The sequence below is a fragment of the Anopheles nili genome, chromosome 2 (genome assembly GCF_943737925.1).
Source record: "Anopheles nili chromosome 2, idAnoNiliSN_F5_01, whole genome shotgun sequence".
NCBI classification, from domain to species: Eukaryota; Metazoa; Arthropoda; class Insecta; order Diptera; family Culicidae; genus Anopheles; species Anopheles nili.
In genome coordinates, this window is record NC_071291.1 from 31,142,085 (window position 1) to 31,162,079 (window position 19,995).

The window sequence follows — 19,995 nt, forward strand, 5'->3', positions numbered from 1 at the left end:
TGGCATCAATTAATGAAAAATTTTGTTATTTAACTTAAAACAATGAAAATTCTCTTTCTGATATCAGCCACGTGAAAATAGAAATCTTTGAAACCAGCGTACTAACGGATCTCTACGGCGTAAGCAAGCCAACGTAATCGTGATGAGAATGATAATAGATGGTTAAGTTACCGTTCTCTTTCGCTTGTGGGGACAGAATCAACCCCCAATGGCATGTAATATGTATTCCCATAGAGAGGAAGAGAAACAAAAACGGGTGGCTTTATGTTTAGACAGTGATGTTGTCAAGACGCGTTTCTCCATTGCACCACCTCAGAGCCTTTCGCTGCGGCGTTTTAGATCCAAACCGGTAAACCGAAGGCGAGAACTAAGGCTTCCTCGTAATTGAAACTAGAATATGCATAAGAACACGAATCGCTTTTCCGCCACCAACCAACGCTGAATGAAGCGTATTTCCCATACAACGAACTGATGCGTGGCGTTTACATTTCCCAGCCTCCTGCGTGTGGTATCATGAGAAACGCTCAATAGCATGGAAAGGCACAACGAACGCTGTGTGAACGTGTAAACAGAGTACATGTGAAAATTTTTCATTAATATTTGTCAGTAGAATCAGGCTAGAAACCGTTATTACAGAAGTTTAAAATAGTATACAAAAATTCGTTGCAAAATAACAATTCAAACATTATTATGATTTAAAACTTTCCGCCACGATTAAGTGGAATATTAAATGACAATTTTACCTTGTATAAATAGTTGGTAAGTGTGAATAAATTAGCTAATCAGCTTTACACGTACCACAATCGTAACCAGAAACATTGTCGATTCCATTTGTGTGCGAGCTTGGCTAGCCCTTTGCGAGCCCGTTATTAAATAACCACAAAACTAATGTGAATAGTTTATTGTCGTAGTTAGCGATCGTTAGCTGAATTTAACATTTGGAAAATTAATCATCTGCGGTGTGCCCGGACCTTTCGCTGCGCGATTATTTTATTTCCTCGTTAATTCAACACAAAAAAACGAGTTCATCCCACGACGATCGAAGCGACGCAAATCGCTTTCAATTTCACTTTCGATCGAAAGACTTACACCTTCGAAGCCCAGTCAAGCGACGAACGGAAACATATCTATTAGGAACTCGCCTACCCCCGGCACTATGGCCACGATGTACGGGGAAAGGGTTGCATGCTTCATGGAGCAGTGGTTTGGATTTCCATTATTTATTCGCTGCGCTGCGACAATCGAACCGCTGGCTCAACGACCAGAAAAGCCAGGATCATATCGCAGGCAACAAGGAATCTCATACTATGTGTATTGCGTATGAAAACGATCGCACAATTGCATCGTGTATATTGCCTTGATTTAGGAAACTGCGTGTAGTGTTACACTTTTGTAACGTAAATTGGAATCGTTGTATACCTGAAAAAGTAATGCAATGCCCGGGTCCTTGTATTCCTTTTACTGCACGCCACTGATGGGCTTCTACACTGTTATATAAACCGTCAACTTTTTCGCGTTAAAGTTTCGCCGAAAGACCTACGTAAAGCGATTAAGATGCCTAGATCAAGCGTGTGACCGAAACAGGGTGAGCTCTGGAATCCTATAAATCGCCACCCTGCTTAAGTATCACAAACGGTGCTCGCTAAGGACGGGAATCAACATACGAAGAGGAAGCCAACGAGCTGTGCGATGTCAAATGGCAAAGCTCTCTGAAACGTTTCCATTCCCGGTGTGCTCTTTCAACCGACGAGAAATTGGGCGTTTCGCGAGTGCGCACTCGAATGAATTATGGAAATCATAAAAATAAGTACGTTATTAATATTAATCCGGAGAGGAAAAAAATACGGCTCGTATGGGGTAGCAACCCACTCCTTGGGGTTATGGCAAGCAAAGAGTGAAGTGCCCTACGATACTTTGCCCCCCTTTTTAGGGGTAACGACCACAAGGTGTAACGGGTTTGCAAATGTTTGCTCCTACGCACGTGGGAAGTAAAAGCGTCTCGCAAAACTGGAAGAGGAAGAGCTATTTTCCTCGAAAGCCTAATCCGCCTGCGACAGGCATAAACCAACGGTGGAGAGAATCCAGGGAAAGTGGGTGAGTGCGGTCGCGACACTTGCACTTTTCTGCACGCCAACATGCAACAGTGCGGTGGCCGGCTTAGACTTTACGTGTGACAGGTTCCTTCTTTCGTTTCCTCTCTCTATGTGGTTTTGTGGAGGCGTTTATCCCGTTTTATCCAACACGGAAACGGCTTAACCTGCCGGAGGTTTGCCCCGTCAGCTCACGAATGTGTTTGACCGAATCGAGAGCCGCCTTCATCAAGGGCTCGAGTCCCCACGGTTTCACGTTAGGAACACCCATTTTCTATCGCTCGAGTGACGTGAATGTACACTTTTGTAACGATAGAGTCACGTTCTTCCAGTCCTACCATAAGGTTGAGTCGATTTCGACCTCAGGACTATTACTTTTTATCTATCGAAAAATGACCGAAAGATTTCTTGAGTATTATATATTGTGAGGAAGTTGTTATTTCAATCTGCAATTATTTTGCAACTATAACCCATGCACAACATTTCTAACTCTGGATTTCCTAAATCTAAAACAATGTATGCAAATATCTTGACAGTATTGTATGCAAAAATGTTGTTTTGCTGGGGTGTAAGCTCCAATTCCAATTCGAATACGTGCAGCAACAAAACACTCGATTGTATCTGTCCCAATTGATCTGATGTGAAAAGGCTTAGAGGTACAGATCTCACAGCAACTGGCCCAATACATGTGACATAAGGGAAAACGACGAAGTGAAAAATGTTGCAACTCGCAACCGACCTATTTGCAGGATCATTCGAATGGGTTGGTAAGGCAGCACACCCAATTGAACATGGGCAGAGATATATCGCACTTACACGGTGGTGCCATTCAGCACCGATCGAATCGCGATCCTTCACGAGCAAACTAGCAATCCAAATCGTGGAAAATATATATCAAACATAACATCTCTCCTCAAGGCTTGCGCCCTCGCGGAGGGAATGAAACGAAAAAAAAACTAGGAACAAGGTGCTAAATAGACTTAAATGGCCGGTGTTAGAGAGAGGGTGAATTATATGGTAGCAGGAAATTGCTGCAGTGTCTTTCCTTTAGTGTTTCGACGCAATAGGAACGTGTATTTTTTATATTCATCCAAAAATGGCACCCAATCCCATGTGAGAAGAAAAATACCCAATTCCGCACCCACCTAACCTTTGAGGCTACCGTCTAACGCCGGTCAAATTCCATCCGTCCAATCGAAAGGAAGTGAAGGGGCAGTAAGCGCAGAACAGAAATAAAAACTATGCACCCCGGTACCAGCATCTAGATATAGCTGCCCCCGATAGCCAGCCTTTCCGTTGAATTGCTCTCGATCACGATGAATCTGGCTGTGGAACTGATGCTGTCGACGATATGCATGATGTAAACGTTTTCCGATAGCCGCTATTAATACCGCTTCTGCTACATCGGTAAATCGGGGGTCGTTGGAGAAAAAGGACCCGCAAAATAGGTTTGTATTTGGTTCTGCGTTTGGTGCCCCCAAATGCGGCCCTCGAGTCCGCAATGAAGCGGTGTGGAAACGTCCATCAAATTATAGAGAGCAACACCGAAATGAGCGTTGGCCCTACGCTATCGTAGGGCTCCACGTGCGAAGGTCCTGGTAGAAAAACGTGTCTCAACAGCGTACCATTTCGAGTCGTTGCCTCTAAAAGCAGCAATTGAGCCGTAAGCAGAATGAGAGAGCGTAAGCGTGTACTATCAGCTGGGAAAGGATTTCGCCACCGAATTCGAACGTAGCGACGCTGTTTGTAGGTAGCTCATGTTTACGGTTCGTAAATATGATTACGGCATGATTGCGTTAGTCGCCCCCGGCGGTGGTTGTGTTGCTAGCGTTAGCTAGCTGTTCACTATCGCCACCGCGTCAAGGAGCGCTTGATCTCGTGCCCTTGGGCGTTCATCTGAGTGGAAATTAGGCTGACCGGTGGAAAGGTCGTTAGTATATCCTGCGCCAGTTTCGCACATGCTTCTGGAATGTATACCTGTTTATAGCAGGTTATGTTATTTATTTACAGCCAATTGTGCAATTCTATCAAACAAACAAATCAAATCTAAAACACTTCATTCCAATGCCAGCTTTAATGTGGTTTTGTTCAAATCCTTTGCATTTGACTTCAAAGGAAAAAGCAATCAACCGCAGATGTTAATCTTCATCATGCTCAACGTGTTGAGCCTTATATAATTCCTCGATGGCGGCTTACCGAGGATGATCCCCTAAATAACGATTACGCAGCCCTTTCTTTTCGATGTATTTCATGAGTTTTAATTCGATCTGCTCATCCACATGGTCAGAGCGCAAATCTATTTACTGTGAAGCACCGCTGAATAACAGTGCCAGCGAGAGCTGCGACACGAGTTCACAGTAAGGGGTCCGTCTTATGCAATGGGCCACTCCGAACCACGCTCTGGTACTTCTTTCCCAGAGAGCTTGACCACAGAAATCCTCCATATCATGATGGAAATCCTCGTCGACAGGGATTAATGATCATCAAATTGTCATTTAGTGTATCTACGACAAATGTATTTTTCACTACTTTCGCCTTACTGTTCGATCCGATCAAATTTGTCAACGAAGACGAAACCCCCAGCTGATCGTTCCGGTTCGAAGGCCCTACACAATGCCCAGTATTAGTACGAGAAACAGATGAGTCTGTCCCGAATTTCGCCCGCGGGTCCACGAAATTACCGCTTCTTCACGGTGCGATGTACCGTGAAATGGATTTTTAAGATTGAAAACAGCTCTTTCCATCAATAGCAAAACCGGCTAGCTTTCAAAATTAGCGACGAACAGTGAAAAGCTTTTCGGCGCTGTAACGCCTGTTCGTCTGTGCGATTGAAAGTGCATTCTAATGCCTTTCCATGAAAGTGACTTTCAGAGAGGCGTTTTTCAACAACGAGCTCACAAATCTTCTCAGTCATTTGTAACCATATTTGGGATAAGTTTCGTAGCAGATAAAAAATGTCTCTATGGTAAATGCGTTAACAGCATACCAATCTTCACCTGCATCATCCTTAGCTATTTCTCCAGCACACCTAACAGGTTTTCCGATTGTTTCTGCAATAGAAAGTTGAATGAAAAATGATGGTCCTACTAAACAACAAAAATGTTTTGGTACCTCGAATGGCGATAATACGCGGACTTTCCCAGATCCTCCAAATCGTGTAGTGTGTCAAATTGAAATGCAAAAACGATTTTCTTATGCTTGTTTCTCTTTCAAGTTACGATTCTGGTTACTAACTAACTTCTGCTTGCGTCGTAAAGCCACCTATTCAGGGTGGAGTGGGCTGTGTGAGTGTGCAATAATTTTAGTGCTCTCTGGAGTTGCAAACCATTCCGCTGCAATAGAAACCATTCGATACAACACCGTACAAGCCGTGGTAGCAGGCCAGTTTCGAATCATGTTTCAACGAGGCAGGATCCGACTGGAACCAATAGGATGGACGGCGAATTTTGCGTTGGAACGTGGTCATAATGGACCACCCGTTGCGACAGAGAGTCGTAAGCGTGTTTCAGACCCTACGATGGCTTGAGTCGCATGTGCCAAAGGGTAGTAACAAATTAAGTCGTCGCCGCCATCTAGCGTCTTGAAGTGTGGTTTACTTTTCCCGTCCATAGTACCGGACGCAGTTTCCCCCATGTCCTGACTTTCATCTTTTCGTCGCCGGCGGGTCGAGAAAGGCAATCTGCAACCCTTGGAACAGGGGTGCTCAAAAAAATCCTTCCCAAACGGGATCGGTCGTGCCGAAAGCTGCAAAAACCAATTTATGAAAATGTCAAAAATGTCAGCCAAATCGTGACGCTTTATTTGTAGCAATATCAACAGCAAGTGCGCCACTCCCGGCGCTTGAAAGGAGGTGACTGCTGTGCGGCAACCATGCCGATGTAATTATAAACGCATTTCTTAACGTTGGTAATAAGGCGCGAATCGGAGGGATAGTATGATGGTTCGGAAAAGCTTCTCAAAACTCTTACAAAATCCTTCGAAGCATGATAAAAAAGGGACCACTTTCACCGTGTCATTAAGGTTAATATCGTGTCCCGGTTTTTTTTTTCTCGAAAAAGAAAGATACAATTACGGTTTTGCGAATAAAAATACTTTTTGCTGCTATGCGAAAAATTTGAAAATCATTTCACCAGAGGTGTGAAAACATAAGGTAAACAAACGTAAAAACTAGTATTGATATACATTGGAGTCGAATGTTGCCATTTGCTTTTCCGTGTGGCATTTCGTGATTTCCTAACGATCACGCAACGATTTCGATTGTGCCGAGCAACTAATAAACATTTTGGAGGCAGCTTCCATTAGCTGGTGGTAGCAATCTTTATCACTATACTTAACGGAACCAGAAAAATAAAATCAAACTGTTGACATGACAGGATCGTGATATTCGAGATCGCTTGTGTAATGTTGATTTTGCGATATTCAGACTTGTAAGATGTCATTGGTTGTTGTGTGAAATTTACTCCCATAAATTTCGCTTTTACCGCGTCTCTTTTAAAGATACTTACAAGACTCAATTCCGGTCCAATACCCATTTCGTTTGGTACATTTTCATGGAACGCAGCGTTCCAGGAGCAGCTCCATACGGTGAAAAAGTCGAGATAATTTGCGTGTGCGCGTGACGATTACAAATTAATCTTTTTATCTTCATTTTCCCTACCCCACGTTTTGCCTGGTTGTAAAAATTACCTTCCGGCTATTGCGTAACAAGGCTCGTCCTCGTTTACTGCACTAAACTTTGAGGCCTAAGAAAATATAAATACAAAGTTTTCCAATGGAAGGCGTTAACCTGTGGTATAGATTTAATATAGACAAGATTTTGTAACCATTCACAAAAAGATGTAATGAAATAACATTTTTGTTGATCTGCTTTAACGTGCGACACGCAAGATAAAACGCCCACGAACATTATCATTTCCATTTAAACCAGTTTCCTTAGTCTCATTCTTTGTGCATGGATTGTGTTATTTATTTATATGGTATCAAAGCTGTAGCTGATGTTAATGTAACCTAGTTTATTTCATTATGGATTAGTATCGTTTTGCACTCGGATAAGCTGCTCGTGCTACAATCATTTTACTATGCCTTACGCGTATCGCTAGCGACGTTTTATATTACATTTCAATCATTCCTAGTCGTTTGTGGAGCCTCATTGAATTCTACCCACATATATCTCAAGCGTGCTCGCAATCGCAACTAAATAAACATTATAATGTATTTAATTATTGATTTTCTCGATAACCTTTCATTCTACAGGGTATGCCAGAGCAATGGGCGCTGATGCTGAAGAACTCAAACATTAGCAAGCAGGAGCAGAAGAAAAACCCCCAAGCGGTGCTGGATGTGCTCAACTTTTTCGACAACAGCAGCAAACAGCGGCCAAGCTCCAAATATATGACCCATGGTTTGCACACAACGACACACTCGGGTAAGTGTTCCATTTGAGTTTGATTTGAGTGAGTTTTTATCACGTCCTGCATTTCCTTAAAAATACAAAAAAAAATCGAAATGTGCGGTGGCCAAACACTCCATTATATCGTCGGTTTAATTTTTCCTCGCGCATTTTGAACTGTTGCTAGATCAACAGTTTTATTTCGGTGAAATTATTCCGACAAGCTTTTATTATCGTCCCCATCAATCAAAATGGTTCGTTTGAGAATACAATTGTATCCTTTTTCATATAAATCCTCTCTGATCTCAAAACGCGGAGGCGGAACAAGAATCGGCACAAAAATTAGTCTGAACTTCGCCATCATCTTTGTGGTGAAAATTCGAAATCACTTCGTACCGAGTGAAATTGAATGTAACATGCAACCATCGGTGTTGTATAGTACACGTAGAAGCAAAAAATACACCAACCCATCAATTTGCACAAACGTTCCTGGGGGGGAAAAACCAGTAATCACCAACGAAGCAAAGTTGCACGATTTTGCCAACAAGCAAGCAGGAGCATTCATTGAAGTAAACAAATGGTGCACTTGCAGTTGAACTTTGGCGCTTTGGATCCAAACCGCTACCGAGGCTTGATTCAATTAGTTTCCTTTTCTACTATCTCGGGTATTGATAGTGGATACAACGTTTTGTTCTCTATTTTGTATTTATTTAAATTATATTCGATACAACCCGAGTAAACAGAGCCATAGAACTCGTGCCATCGAGTTATTGAGGCAAAGACATCAATTGTGGGGAAAATTTTATAATGAAATTTAATTTTTGGAGTCGAAAAACTTCAATTAAAATGATAAAAGAAAAGTCTGCTTCGCAGATGACGGATGGCGGTTGAGGAGCAAATTGGATCCAAATCAATGTATTGACCAGAGTCTGCGATAAAAATTAATGCAAAAAATTGCTCTTCATATTCATTTTGTTCGCCGAATCGCGAAGAAGCGAATGGAAAAAGAGCAAGGCGGTTTGCTTCATTCCAGCTACGTAAGCAATTGGGATATGATACGGTACCGTAGTTACAGCGACTGACCAATGGATGCTCTCCCATGATCCCGTGCTGATGATATGAAAAAAACAGTGTAAAAATTATTTTTCAATTTCTACACAATCATTTACAGTTGGTTTTTCAAGCTCATGATATTTATCATTTTTGCTTTATGTTGCATGTTTCGTTAAAAACGCTCTCGCTCATATCCCCTTAGGTCACGATTTGCAAAGCAGAGAACCGAAACATTCAATCCAGTGAGCGTTTAAAATCGATGTCCTGAAAATGGTTTCATATTAACATGTCAAAAGGGTCGAAAAAGGGGAATAGGATTATGATGCCTCATTAGATATTGCACAACAGTTTCCCTCACTGTGGCTATGAATTTGAACATGTTTACCATCGCTTCATTTATGCGCTATCCATCGATTGTCGTCGATCGCCTTGTCCTTTCCAATTTTTCGTATTAATGCTGCAACATGTCCAGACTGGTCTGGAGGTTCAATCAATATTTTGCACATTCATGGTCGGCTTTGTTCGTCATAAACGTGCCGTTTATGTCATCCATAGGCTCTCCTAGATGTAGCGTAATTCATAAAAGAGATTGTGTTATTATTTGCCTGTTTCGGGTGCAATCGAAGGTCAAAGCAATTTTGTTACGACCCCACTACTTACTCAGTCACATTCTTTGAAAAAGGTTTAATACTGCTGGTATTTGAATAGTATGAAAGCCTCCGTTAGTCTTTTGAGAACATGTTGCATAATGTTTGTGCAACCGGAGCGAGGGCGTTAACCCTTTCGAAAGAGCACTTTTCCGCATTCCAAGGGTATACATCGATACATCGAGCACCAATTCGTCCGTCCCATTCCCGTGTGCCATAATGAATATCACGCCAACACCTTCACGACAAACCGCAAGATAAACGATCGCACGACTCGACAAGAAGGTCATCATCGAGCAGCCATTCTGGTTGCGCATATGGCACGATTGGTTTTCGAAGCATTATGTAGGTATTCTACGTGGGAAAACATAAGTAGACAAATCATCATCTGTCGGTTGGTGAACGTTTGCCGTAAAGTATCGGTAACCCATACTACAACCGCTTTAAATCACTTTTCATTGTATGACATGTTTTGCATGTCAATTATCGATGAAAATATGCTCCTAATTTTCTTTCGCAGAGGACCATGAAAATTAATGCAATCCACACCCCGGGAAAGATGCCGGTTGCGACGCGCTAATGAGCTTTAACGCCACACCGATATATCCACTGGCATGGCTTTGGCCACCGGTTCAATCCGATACGTTCCCATATCCCCTCATGTGTGCAAAACAGCATGACAAGTCGAAAGTCGCGCTCCTCAGAGTACCTCTCCATCCATGTTGTGCCATTGTTTCTGAGCCGGAGAAAAGCCGGCCGCGCGTGCGAAGTGTTTAGCGGACCAAGCGTATTCCAGCACACGGCGAGAGCGCACGATTTATTAAGACATTGTGCGCGCCAAACATGGTGGCGCCTTCGTCCCAGCCCAAGTCCGGGGCAGACAATGAATGCACACCCGTTTAAATGGCCGTTTGGGTTCGCCGAGGGGAGATCGCGTTGCGAGTGGGCGGTCTACGGTCAAAAGTGGAGGTGACTGGGACGGGGACGCAAGGGAAACGGTCGTTTTCGGAAGATTTCCCTCCCGGCGGGTAGATTTACAGCCAAAGAGGAGACCAAACCATAGTGCTTTTTTTTTCTCCGCCTGGTGCGTGCATATTTGCGAATCCAAGTGAAAGGGATTTCATCACTTTCGTTAACCTTCGTCGGTGGACCGGCGGAGTGGAATCGGCCGCTGTAGCCTTTCAGCTATCCCACGGCGTCTCGCCATCCATTTGCACCCTATTGCCCTTTGGAGTGGCTCACTGGGAATGCCGATTCTCACGAAAAGCATGCAAAATGGATGGTGCCTTAGACAGCTGTATGAAAATGAAGCTAAAAGCTCTGAAATGACGTAAATACACAATTGAACTGAAGAAAATGATGAAAAAACGACATTCTGTATACGGTGGTGAGAGAGAACAGGAACTATCTCCCTGCTGGAATGAACCGACTTTCACAAGAGAACACATACTGAAAGGCAATCCTTAAGAAGCAGCATCCATGCTCATTGAATCAAAGGTCATTCTGAAAGAAATGAATATAAGAGAAAATTAACGGAGAGAAAAGTAGAAATAAACTTTGATAAAAAATCACTCAAAGCTTCTCTATTAGATCATCGTTACCAGTCATCGGAGCATCCCACGATCGCATTCCCCAATTTGAGTGCAAGCGCGAACACAAAAACATAATAGAGATTTGTTGTTTATTCCCAGTTTTTTTAATTACTTTCCGCCTGATACTCTACCACACATAGCTGTGGTGATTTGTTTCGACGAATGTCCAATCGCTCATTTGCTGCTACCCTTTTCCGGGGAAGAGTGATGAGTGCATTGACACTGGCTTCGGTCCAACAAAGCGATTCAAGTGACGCGCGTTTACCACCGGCATCGTTGGAGGTAAACCTATGGAGCACCGGGTATCCTTCCGGTAGGGTTAAAGCCAATTAACGCTCCAACAACATGGGCCTCGGACTCACGAACAACTCTACGAGCTCGAGCTAGCTTCGTACGAGCATTTGCCTTATGGTGTACCCGGTCTGAAAGAATGTACCCGTCCTTCAGATGCTGTGGTTTTCACTTTCCTCTGGTATTTTCCTGGGCCACATGTTGCCGCCCGAAACGTGTCTGCATCATGCCAAATCCATGTTGTTCACACGAACCTTAATTGAGGGCCAATTTTCGGATCCCATGAGTAGGGCTGTGTTCAATCATGCGACAGTTTAGAAGCATGATTGAATGAAACCGAAAGTATCGGATTGAAACAACAAACGGTCATCAATTTTTGTCGCCTTCCAATGCGTCCATATTTTTTTTATAACCGGGACCGTTTTCATTCGTTTTGTTTTGTATGGTTACTTTTCCCGACTCATCGCATCGATATCGATTCGTCACTTCCGCCCAGCGGACAACAGTCTAGCACGTGGATCGGTGGACGTATCTAGCCTGGCTTTTTGATCTTATTAGGCTGCACAATTAGTAGATATTCGTTGCCGATACCTTCCCTTTTCTTCGATTGTGCCTGCACATGGTATCCTTGCCTTCGGACGATACATTTCCCTTTTTTCGCTTGATTGCGACAGAAATCACGTATCAGAGGATGTATGGTTGGATCATGGCGGTGTTCAGTTCAAATTAATTGAGTTATTCAACTGGCAGACGCGCCCGTCCAGGGAATGGGTCTTCCGCTCTCTCGCTCACTTGCATAGCCGCACGATGAAGCAGTCAATGTTGCTGACTGCAATGGGTGGGAATTTTACTCAATTAAACCAACAGCCAGGCGGGTGCCTTCGAACGCTCTCGGATTCCTCGCGCTATATCAGCCTTGGGTCTATTGCTCGAGACCAAGCACAGGCGTCTATCGATTACTTCCTTAACTGCCAAAAGCCATAAGCTCTATACCACCCCACCCAAAACCTTGATTATTGCCCTCCCCCGGCAGATAGAGAGAGGTTGGATTGCCGCGCGAGTCGCCAATTTCGGTATAATTTCCCGGCACCCGGGAAGACAAGGCGAAAGGTGTTACCATTGTAACCTCCGGGATCGCGGAGGATTGGGTTGGGCATGGGAAAGAAAACGGAAACTTGCGACCACGGGCGGGACTTTCCTCCGGATAAGAAGGTGGGAAAATGGCCGATCCAATAAAGCACGGGAATGGAAACTTTTAGGTCGTACGATTGCATAATGCGCCGGGTCGATCACCCGGTTGCGTAAGAACGGGTTCAATTATTTTCTGTCCAAAGCAATCGTGCTTTAATAGGACGCATTCATTATTAGGCAATTTGGTACATAAAATTCTTTAAATAAATAAAATTTCAGGGCGTGAATTTTGTCTCCTAGTGCTGCTAACTGAGCTCGAAAAAAAACAGATTTGCCTATATAGATGAATACGAAAGTTGCATTCCGTCAGTTTTAAGTATATACTGAATATCGATAATTCAAAAATTAGTATACACGGAAAAGTAGTCCAAAATAATTTATTCAATGTTTCTTCAATGTTATCAGTGCAACTGTGCGTGTTGTAGCATAGCGTTTAATTGATACGTCCACTACATATGCAAATGTTTGATGGTGTCAAACACAAGATCGATGGGTCAATCGAATCATAGACCTCACTTGATTGACCCAATGTTGGAACGCGACCGAAGGGCACATTTCTGCTGTCCGAACGAAAGTCCGGCGGTGGAAATTGATCCCATTCAAATCACTGACGGTTAGTTAACCGGTCACATCGGAAACCGACAATTATCGTCGTTTATTTCGCTTTGAGCGGGTTCGCGAGCATGATTTATCGATTTGTTTTTGACGACGATAATAAACGGTCTCGAACGAAAAGCTTTTCCTCCCCGCATACATCGCAATCCTAACCCACCCGACAAGACAACGAACTATTGCGCTATTAATGCTCAACTGCAGCATCTTCCATAGGGTCGTCGCTGAGCCGGGTGAGCAGCAGCAGTCCGAGCAGCACGCCGACGGACTCGGAATCACACGGTGGCCCCGGGGCGCAGATCATCTCGAGCAGCCATTCGCAGGCCTACAGCCTTGGCCTATCGTCGCACAACTCTGCCGGTGACCACGACAGCGACGAACTGGGTGTCCTCAGCGGTAGCGCCAGCGGCAGCATCAGCGGCAACGGCATTCCACCGCCCATCGCCAGCCGCCCGGAGCGGACCAAATCGATCGTAAGTAGCCTGTTTGCATCGTTGAATTTTACCAAAAGTTCGCATGAAGTGGTGCCTGTACGATGCGTTTCTACAAACCGGGGCGCCACTTGGGCGCAGCTGCCACCAGGATACCAACATTTTTCGCCTTTTGGGCTCGATGGCTCTCCCGAGTGCGTTATTTTGCACGCCTGTGGCATGCTATGAAAATGAAGGACTTTTGATTTATTGTTTTATTGTAGAGTGGTACTAAAACGCTCGAAACGTGACGTCCCAGGTGAGAGTGGATGGCCGAAGGTTCGGCAATGGTGTTTTCTTTTCGGTTGTCCCAGCGTTTACGACCGTACGGACGCGGGTAGTGTCCTAAACGCGATGGCTTGATCCTATCCGATCCGCTTTAGGCTGCAATGGAAGGAACGTTCTGGGCTGTAATTTAGCTGGAATGTAGCTAACATTGACTAATTCACGTTTCAATGGATGATCCATTTTTCAAGGTTGCTTAAGAGATTGTTTCTCCACGTTGCTTCGATCGATCTTACTGGATCGAGTTAACCAGACATTCCTCGCTTGTGCCTTGACGATTATTGCTGAAGAAGGAAAAAAATATCAAATAGTATGCTTCCTCATGCTATTACATATTCTACCTTCTCGGTATAATTGATTGTTTCTAGATTAGACACGAAATAAAATGCGTGAGCGCGATTAAATTGAGAGCAGGTAGTTTTTTTTACCAATAAATTAATATTTGCCTATTGGCGGCGGCTCGAATCCGCAATTTCTTATGTGCAGTGGAATGTACGTTTTACCTTGCCATTAAAGGAAGGAGGGTTTTTTTTTACCAACTATCTACATACCATTGTATTTTTCTGCTCAAGCACGTTTTGCTATCGAAAGCTTTAGAGAAAGTGTGATGAAAAGGAGAGCATTGGAATGCGAATGCTCAGTCAAACCGACGAGAAAAGCTAATATTTTCATACCAGCAATGATGAAAAAATTTGAAAAATTTTCCCCGATTGATAAGCATGCATTTCGCTCTTATCTGCCCATGATGATGCCATGAAAAAGCCTACACCCTCTCTGCTCAAAGAGGTCGGAATGTTTGTGTCGTGCTAATTGACCGGTGATTGCCGAAAATTCCCCACGTTCATTCGGACTTCCATCCAATGTTTACCCGTCCTCGTGTATTCGCTCTTCTTCATTTCGAGCTAGCTTCGAGCCGCCCGACGCACAATTATTCGCCTACCTTAAGGGACGGATCGCTTATGGTGACCCTGCCCTAAACCGCCTCCAAAACCAAGCCACCCCGAGGCCCAAGACATTGCCGCGAGCGTGTGTTGTAAAATACCCTCTGGTCCTCTGGTAGTAATTTCGCCCCGTGTGCCATATGATTTGGGCTTTATGGGAACGCCGCAGAAAGAGGCAGGAATGCGGAAATACCGGATAACGCAAAACAAGCGAAGGGCCGCTGGAAAAGAAAGTGGGATGGCAATAGGGATCGCGGAACAAACTAGCCGCCTATCGGCTGCACATCAACTCGAACCCCATTTTCCACACCTCCTACTCTCGACAGCGCCTGATCCTGGCTCAGTTGCTTTTCTTCGATCGTCCTGAACGCACCATAGGTGTAGGAAGGAGGTAGTGCGCAATGTGATTTCGCTCTATCTGTAGTTATTTATTATCCAAAGAATCGTTCCGTAGCAATAAGTTGTTGACAGCTTGTGTTTTTTTACGTAGTGTAACATGTTTCAAGAAATTTATAATATTTATCACGTAACATTCCGCTCTACTGTGACGAGCATAATCGATCGATTGTCGTTGCTTTTACTGGTAAATTACCGTCCACTGTACTACATGGCGTTTGCTTGTCTTTGTATCCTTATACAATCTACGTAACTCCACACTAATGCTCTGTTCTGCTCTCCATTTCATTGGTGCAACAACACAAAAACGGAAACAGTACACAAGACCGATCGATGATCCGATCTCACCGCCAATACCTCCTCATTTGAGCGCGGGCGCCACGCATCCATCGGCGGCTGGTCCTGGCGCGATCCGTAGTCCAACGCACTTCGACAAGAACAAGAACTCGGTCAGTGTTGCATCCGCACAAACGATCAGCAGCCTAGCTGCGGCCTCGTCGCCGCCCAGCCAGCAGCAGCTGTCTCATCTGCATCATCACCACCAGCAGCACCAAGGTAACATCTCCGCTTCCGCTTCCGACCATCTCGCTTTTACGCCACTAACCGAACAACTACGCTCATTGCAATCGCAACCGTCCCAACTACAACCACCGCAACCAACAACTAACAACCAACTAACAACCATAACCACAGTAACGCTAACCGTAAACAGTAGGACGACGACCGCTACAGTCGCCCCTGCGCTGGCGGCGCGTCCCGCGATCGTTGCCCCGCTGGCACGGTCCGACGACGATCCCGACGACTTGGACGACTTCCTGCCGGAGCGCACCGACAACGTTCCGACCGACGCAAACGACGACCATCACCAGCCGCCGCTTCCGCTCGTGGCGCCGGAAACGGAGGCAACTCCGGCGGCGGCTGCTACCACGCCGGACGCTGATGAGTCTGCGCCGCCTGTGACTCCCACCGGCATCACCGGCTCCACCACGACTACTACCACTACTTCGACTGCTAGCAATAGTTGTTCCATAACTACATCGCTTACCGCTACCACTACTCCAACAGGGGCAGCCCCACGGGGGGCCGATTCCGGTGTCACTGTCCTGTCCTGTCGTGCATCTTCCAACGCAGCAGTCGCGAACAATGGCCTCAGCGGAGCGGCACCAACCGACGGCAGCACGGTGGCGCCCGCGGTGGTTCCGGCTGGCGTGGCCACCGTCCCCATCAGCGTCAACAATGGTTCCAACCTCAACAACAGCACGACTGGTGCGACGACGCAGCAGCGGGCGGCCAACCTCAAGAAGAAGAAGATGTCTGACGAGGAGATCCTGGAGAAGCTGCGCACGATCGTGAGCGTCGGTGATCCAAAGCGGAAGTACAACAAGATGGAGAAGATCGGTCAGGGCGCGTCCGGTACGGTGTACACGGCGATTGAAAGCTCGACCGGTATGGAGGTCGCGATCAAGCAGATGAACCTCAGCCAGCAGCCGAAGAAGGAGCTGATCATCAACGAAATCCTCGTGATGCGGGAGAACAAGCACCCGAACGTGGTGAACTACCTGGACAGCTATCTCGTGTCCGAGGAGCTGTGGGTGGTGATGGAGTATCTACCGGGCGGTTCGCTGACGGACGTCGTGACGGAAACGTGCATGGACGAGGGTCAGATAGCGGCGGTGTGCCGGGAGGTGCTGCAGGCGCTCGAGTTCCTGCACAGCAACCAGGTGATCCATCGGGACATCAAGAGCGACAACATCCTGCTCGGGCTGGACGGTAGCGTGAAGCTGACGGATTTCGGTTTCTGCGCGCAGATCTCGCCCGAGCAGTCGAAGCGCACGACGATGGTTGGCACACCGTACTGGATGGCACCGGAGGTGGTCACGCGGAAGCAGTACGGACCGAAGGTAGGCAGACGGGAGTCCGATCGCCCGGAGCTCGATGTGTCCGGTCGCAAAATCTCACACTTGCTCCCTCTTTCCGCAGGTCGATCTCTGGTCACTGGGCATCATGGCGATCGAGATGATCGAGGGTGAACCGCCGTACCTGAACGAAAACCCGCTCAGGGCACTCTACCTGATCGCGACGCACGGCAAACCGGAGATCAAGGAGAAGCTCAAGCTTAGCACCGTCTTTCAGGACTTTCTCGACCAGTGCCTCGAGGTGGACGTCGATCAGCGCGCTACGGCCTACGAACTTCTAAGGGTAAGCGCACATTTTGGGGGGTGTCCGTAACAAGGGTTAAACATTAACCGTTTCTCGATTTGCTCTCTGTTTCTGTCTCTTTCCCTTTTGCGTTTTTTGACCATCTCGTAGCATCCCTTCCTGAAGCTGGCACGGCCACTCGCTAGCCTAACGCCTCTCATCATGGCCGCGAAAGAAGCCACGAAGGGCCACTGAAAGCGGGAGGACGTCGTTTCACCATCGGCCACCGTTGGGACCGACGATACTGATGGACCTTCTTGCAGTGCTGCCGCTGCCAGTATTCTATCGCACCTTCCCTCCGGCTGCGTTGCAAACGAAATCAGCAACAGCAGCGGAAGCAGCAGCTGCGAATCACAACGTGATAACCCCGGTATGGTCACCGTACTATCGCCGTCCATCGATAACAGCTGCTAGTTCTGCATTATGCCGCTACGCGGCCGTTGCACGAACCGGATCTCTTGCCGCAGCAAGAAACCTTTGTGGCATAGGCTAAAAAATAGTGAAAACGAAAATCCACGCCCGGTTAATAGTGTAAGTATTAAAGTGCGAACGGCGGTCGTTGTAAGAACTGCCTTCTTAATCGTCGATGTCAAACGGAGGGAGCAAGCAATGTCTCGTGTCACGTGAGAGGATGTGGAAAAGCAGCGCGGACCGGTACAGAGGGCAAGCGCGGCAAGCAGAACGAATGGGGAAGAGTAAACGAGTAGGCAACAAATTGATTGGTAACCCCAAATAAAATCGCGAAATAAGTGCATCAAGGTGAACGAAAATCGAGAAGAAATATTTAAGCTATAAGAAAGGACACGTGAAAACGCAAAAGGGTGAACAAAGTAAACCTGCGTAGTCAAAACCAATACTTTTACGTTTGCGGTAAGAAATACAGAAGACTAATATTTAATATGTAGAACGAATTATGAATTAAAGAAAAAAAACTAAAACGACCGAATGAAACAGATACACACACAACAGGTCACAGTTTTCTTCGGTAGTAGTAGGTTCGAGAAAAGTAGGTAATTTTCAGGACAGGATTATAAGGCAATTTAAATCAACTATGGTAAAACCACAACGGTAACGTGCACCACCTTAGACGTTACAGTTTGCGTGAAAATTTGGAAGAAAACAACGCACCGATAGAAGAGAACGTTGAGTTATGTTGCAAGAACAGAAACACCATAGCTACAACCACCTACTGCTTTATAGCATAGTGTCGATAGTACAGTGGTGGGAATGGATAAACTTATACCGCACATGTGACGCATCTGCGGTGGGACTAGTACACTAGCAAAGCAAACGTGTAATCAAGCAACAAACCATTGTATAGTGTATATAAATAGTACAAAATATGGGCGAAATATCGAGCTACAGCGAGGAAAACGAAGCTGCACCCCCGGTTGGGCGATGGCTCAAGCATGGCTTAATATAAGTAAAAAATGCATGCAACAAGATAACAAAAAAAAATAACTAAACTATTAAAATGCACAGAATGCACGCTAGTAAAATGGACTGATAAGCTCGGCAACGTGCTCATTCATTCAAGCGTATTTTGTTCGATACAGAGAGGTAAAGCGTTGGAAACAAAAAATAACAAAGGAGATTAAACGGTAAACGATGACAAATTTCTTCTTCCAAATTGAGCAAAAAACCAACAGATTGATTACATAACTTTTATTATAAAACAAAACTGTCAACGAATTCGCGCACAGAAATACACTCACAAAACATACATTTTTCCGGACATATAAATTAAACAAAAATAAGTTTAGTAAAATCATTACCAAGGAAACAGAGAATAACAAAAAATTAAACATGAAATGAAGCAAAAAAATTAACAGAAACACAAATAAAATGAAACAACAAAAGCAACGTACATAAGTGAAAAGTGCCTACAGTGGAGGAAGCGAAACGTAAGCTAATTGATGGTTACGTTGGTGTTGCGACTACACGTGCATACATTTCAATCGGACGCTTCTATACTTTTTGCAGCAAGCTTCCAAACAGCATGGATACGATAGGATAAAATGACTTTCGTTTTAGCGCCCCTAAAGTCGTTCAATTTTCGAATCGCTTTCTCGCACATATGAATTAAGCACACCCACCACTAAACCAAACCACAGCAGAACAAATAAGCAATCAATCAATCAAACGAATGGAAGTTGTCCTTTTTCTTTTTGTCCTGGCCCACTGGGAATGATTAAACCCTTGCTATTAGATAGACGTTTTGCCATTCTCGTTCGTTAATATATGTGCTCCTGCTTGATCGGTTGTAGGAATGTTTAGATAAAAGAAGACACCTCAAACAGAATCATCACTGTTACACAGACTTATCCATTCGTTTTATGTAGAAACCGCTTTTTCGCTTACTTTCAATCTACTGTTAATCCTGCAAGAGAACAATATTGTTTAACGATCCTTCGACCAAGACGATAAAGTATTATGACAGCACTGCTAGCAAAATCGAAACTATCTTGGAAGAAACAGCTATCTTCTACTAATCGCTAACAGCTGAGATATGTTTGGGTGCATAAATAAAGCAGAAACGAATAATAGGAATCGTAACTCACTCGGAATGAACGGCTTAAAGTTACGTTTGTTTGCTGGTGTATCACTTGTGCGGTTAATCTTTTTGCATTATTATCATTATATCATCATGCTAATTAAATCATATTCTGCGAAAGCGTATGTAAATTGTAGTCAGTTAGGAAAAGAGTGAGATGGGAGCCATTGGTAATAGCATGATTTGCATTTCATCATAGGTAGGTTGTGTCCTTTGTACGTACCATCCATATCGTGAAGCAGCTTTTCGTTGGAAACTTAAGCAGAAAATCGAGGGAAAGAGTTT

The 19,995-nt window shown here is 45.0% G+C and overlaps 1 protein-coding gene across 1 annotated transcript in view; it reads left to right on the top strand.

The window, feature by feature from the left end:
* LOC128730543 (serine/threonine-protein kinase Pak) overlaps positions 1-17,379 on the top strand; it is a 35,911-nt gene extending 18,532 nt beyond the window's left edge. The window contains exons 4-9 of the mRNA XM_053823596.1: positions 7,344-7,515; positions 13,070-13,338; positions 15,275-15,512; positions 16,023-16,858; positions 16,938-17,156; positions 17,268-17,379. Of these exons, the coding sequence (XP_053679571.1) occupies positions 7,344-7,515; positions 13,070-13,338; positions 15,275-15,512; positions 16,023-16,858; positions 16,938-17,156; positions 17,268-17,351 (1,818 nt within the window). The 3' untranslated portion in view covers positions 17,352-17,379. The remainder of the gene's footprint in view (positions 1-7,343; positions 7,516-13,069; positions 13,339-15,274; positions 15,513-16,022; positions 16,859-16,937; positions 17,157-17,267) is intronic.
* Positions 17,380-19,995: the final 2,616 nt, after the last annotated feature.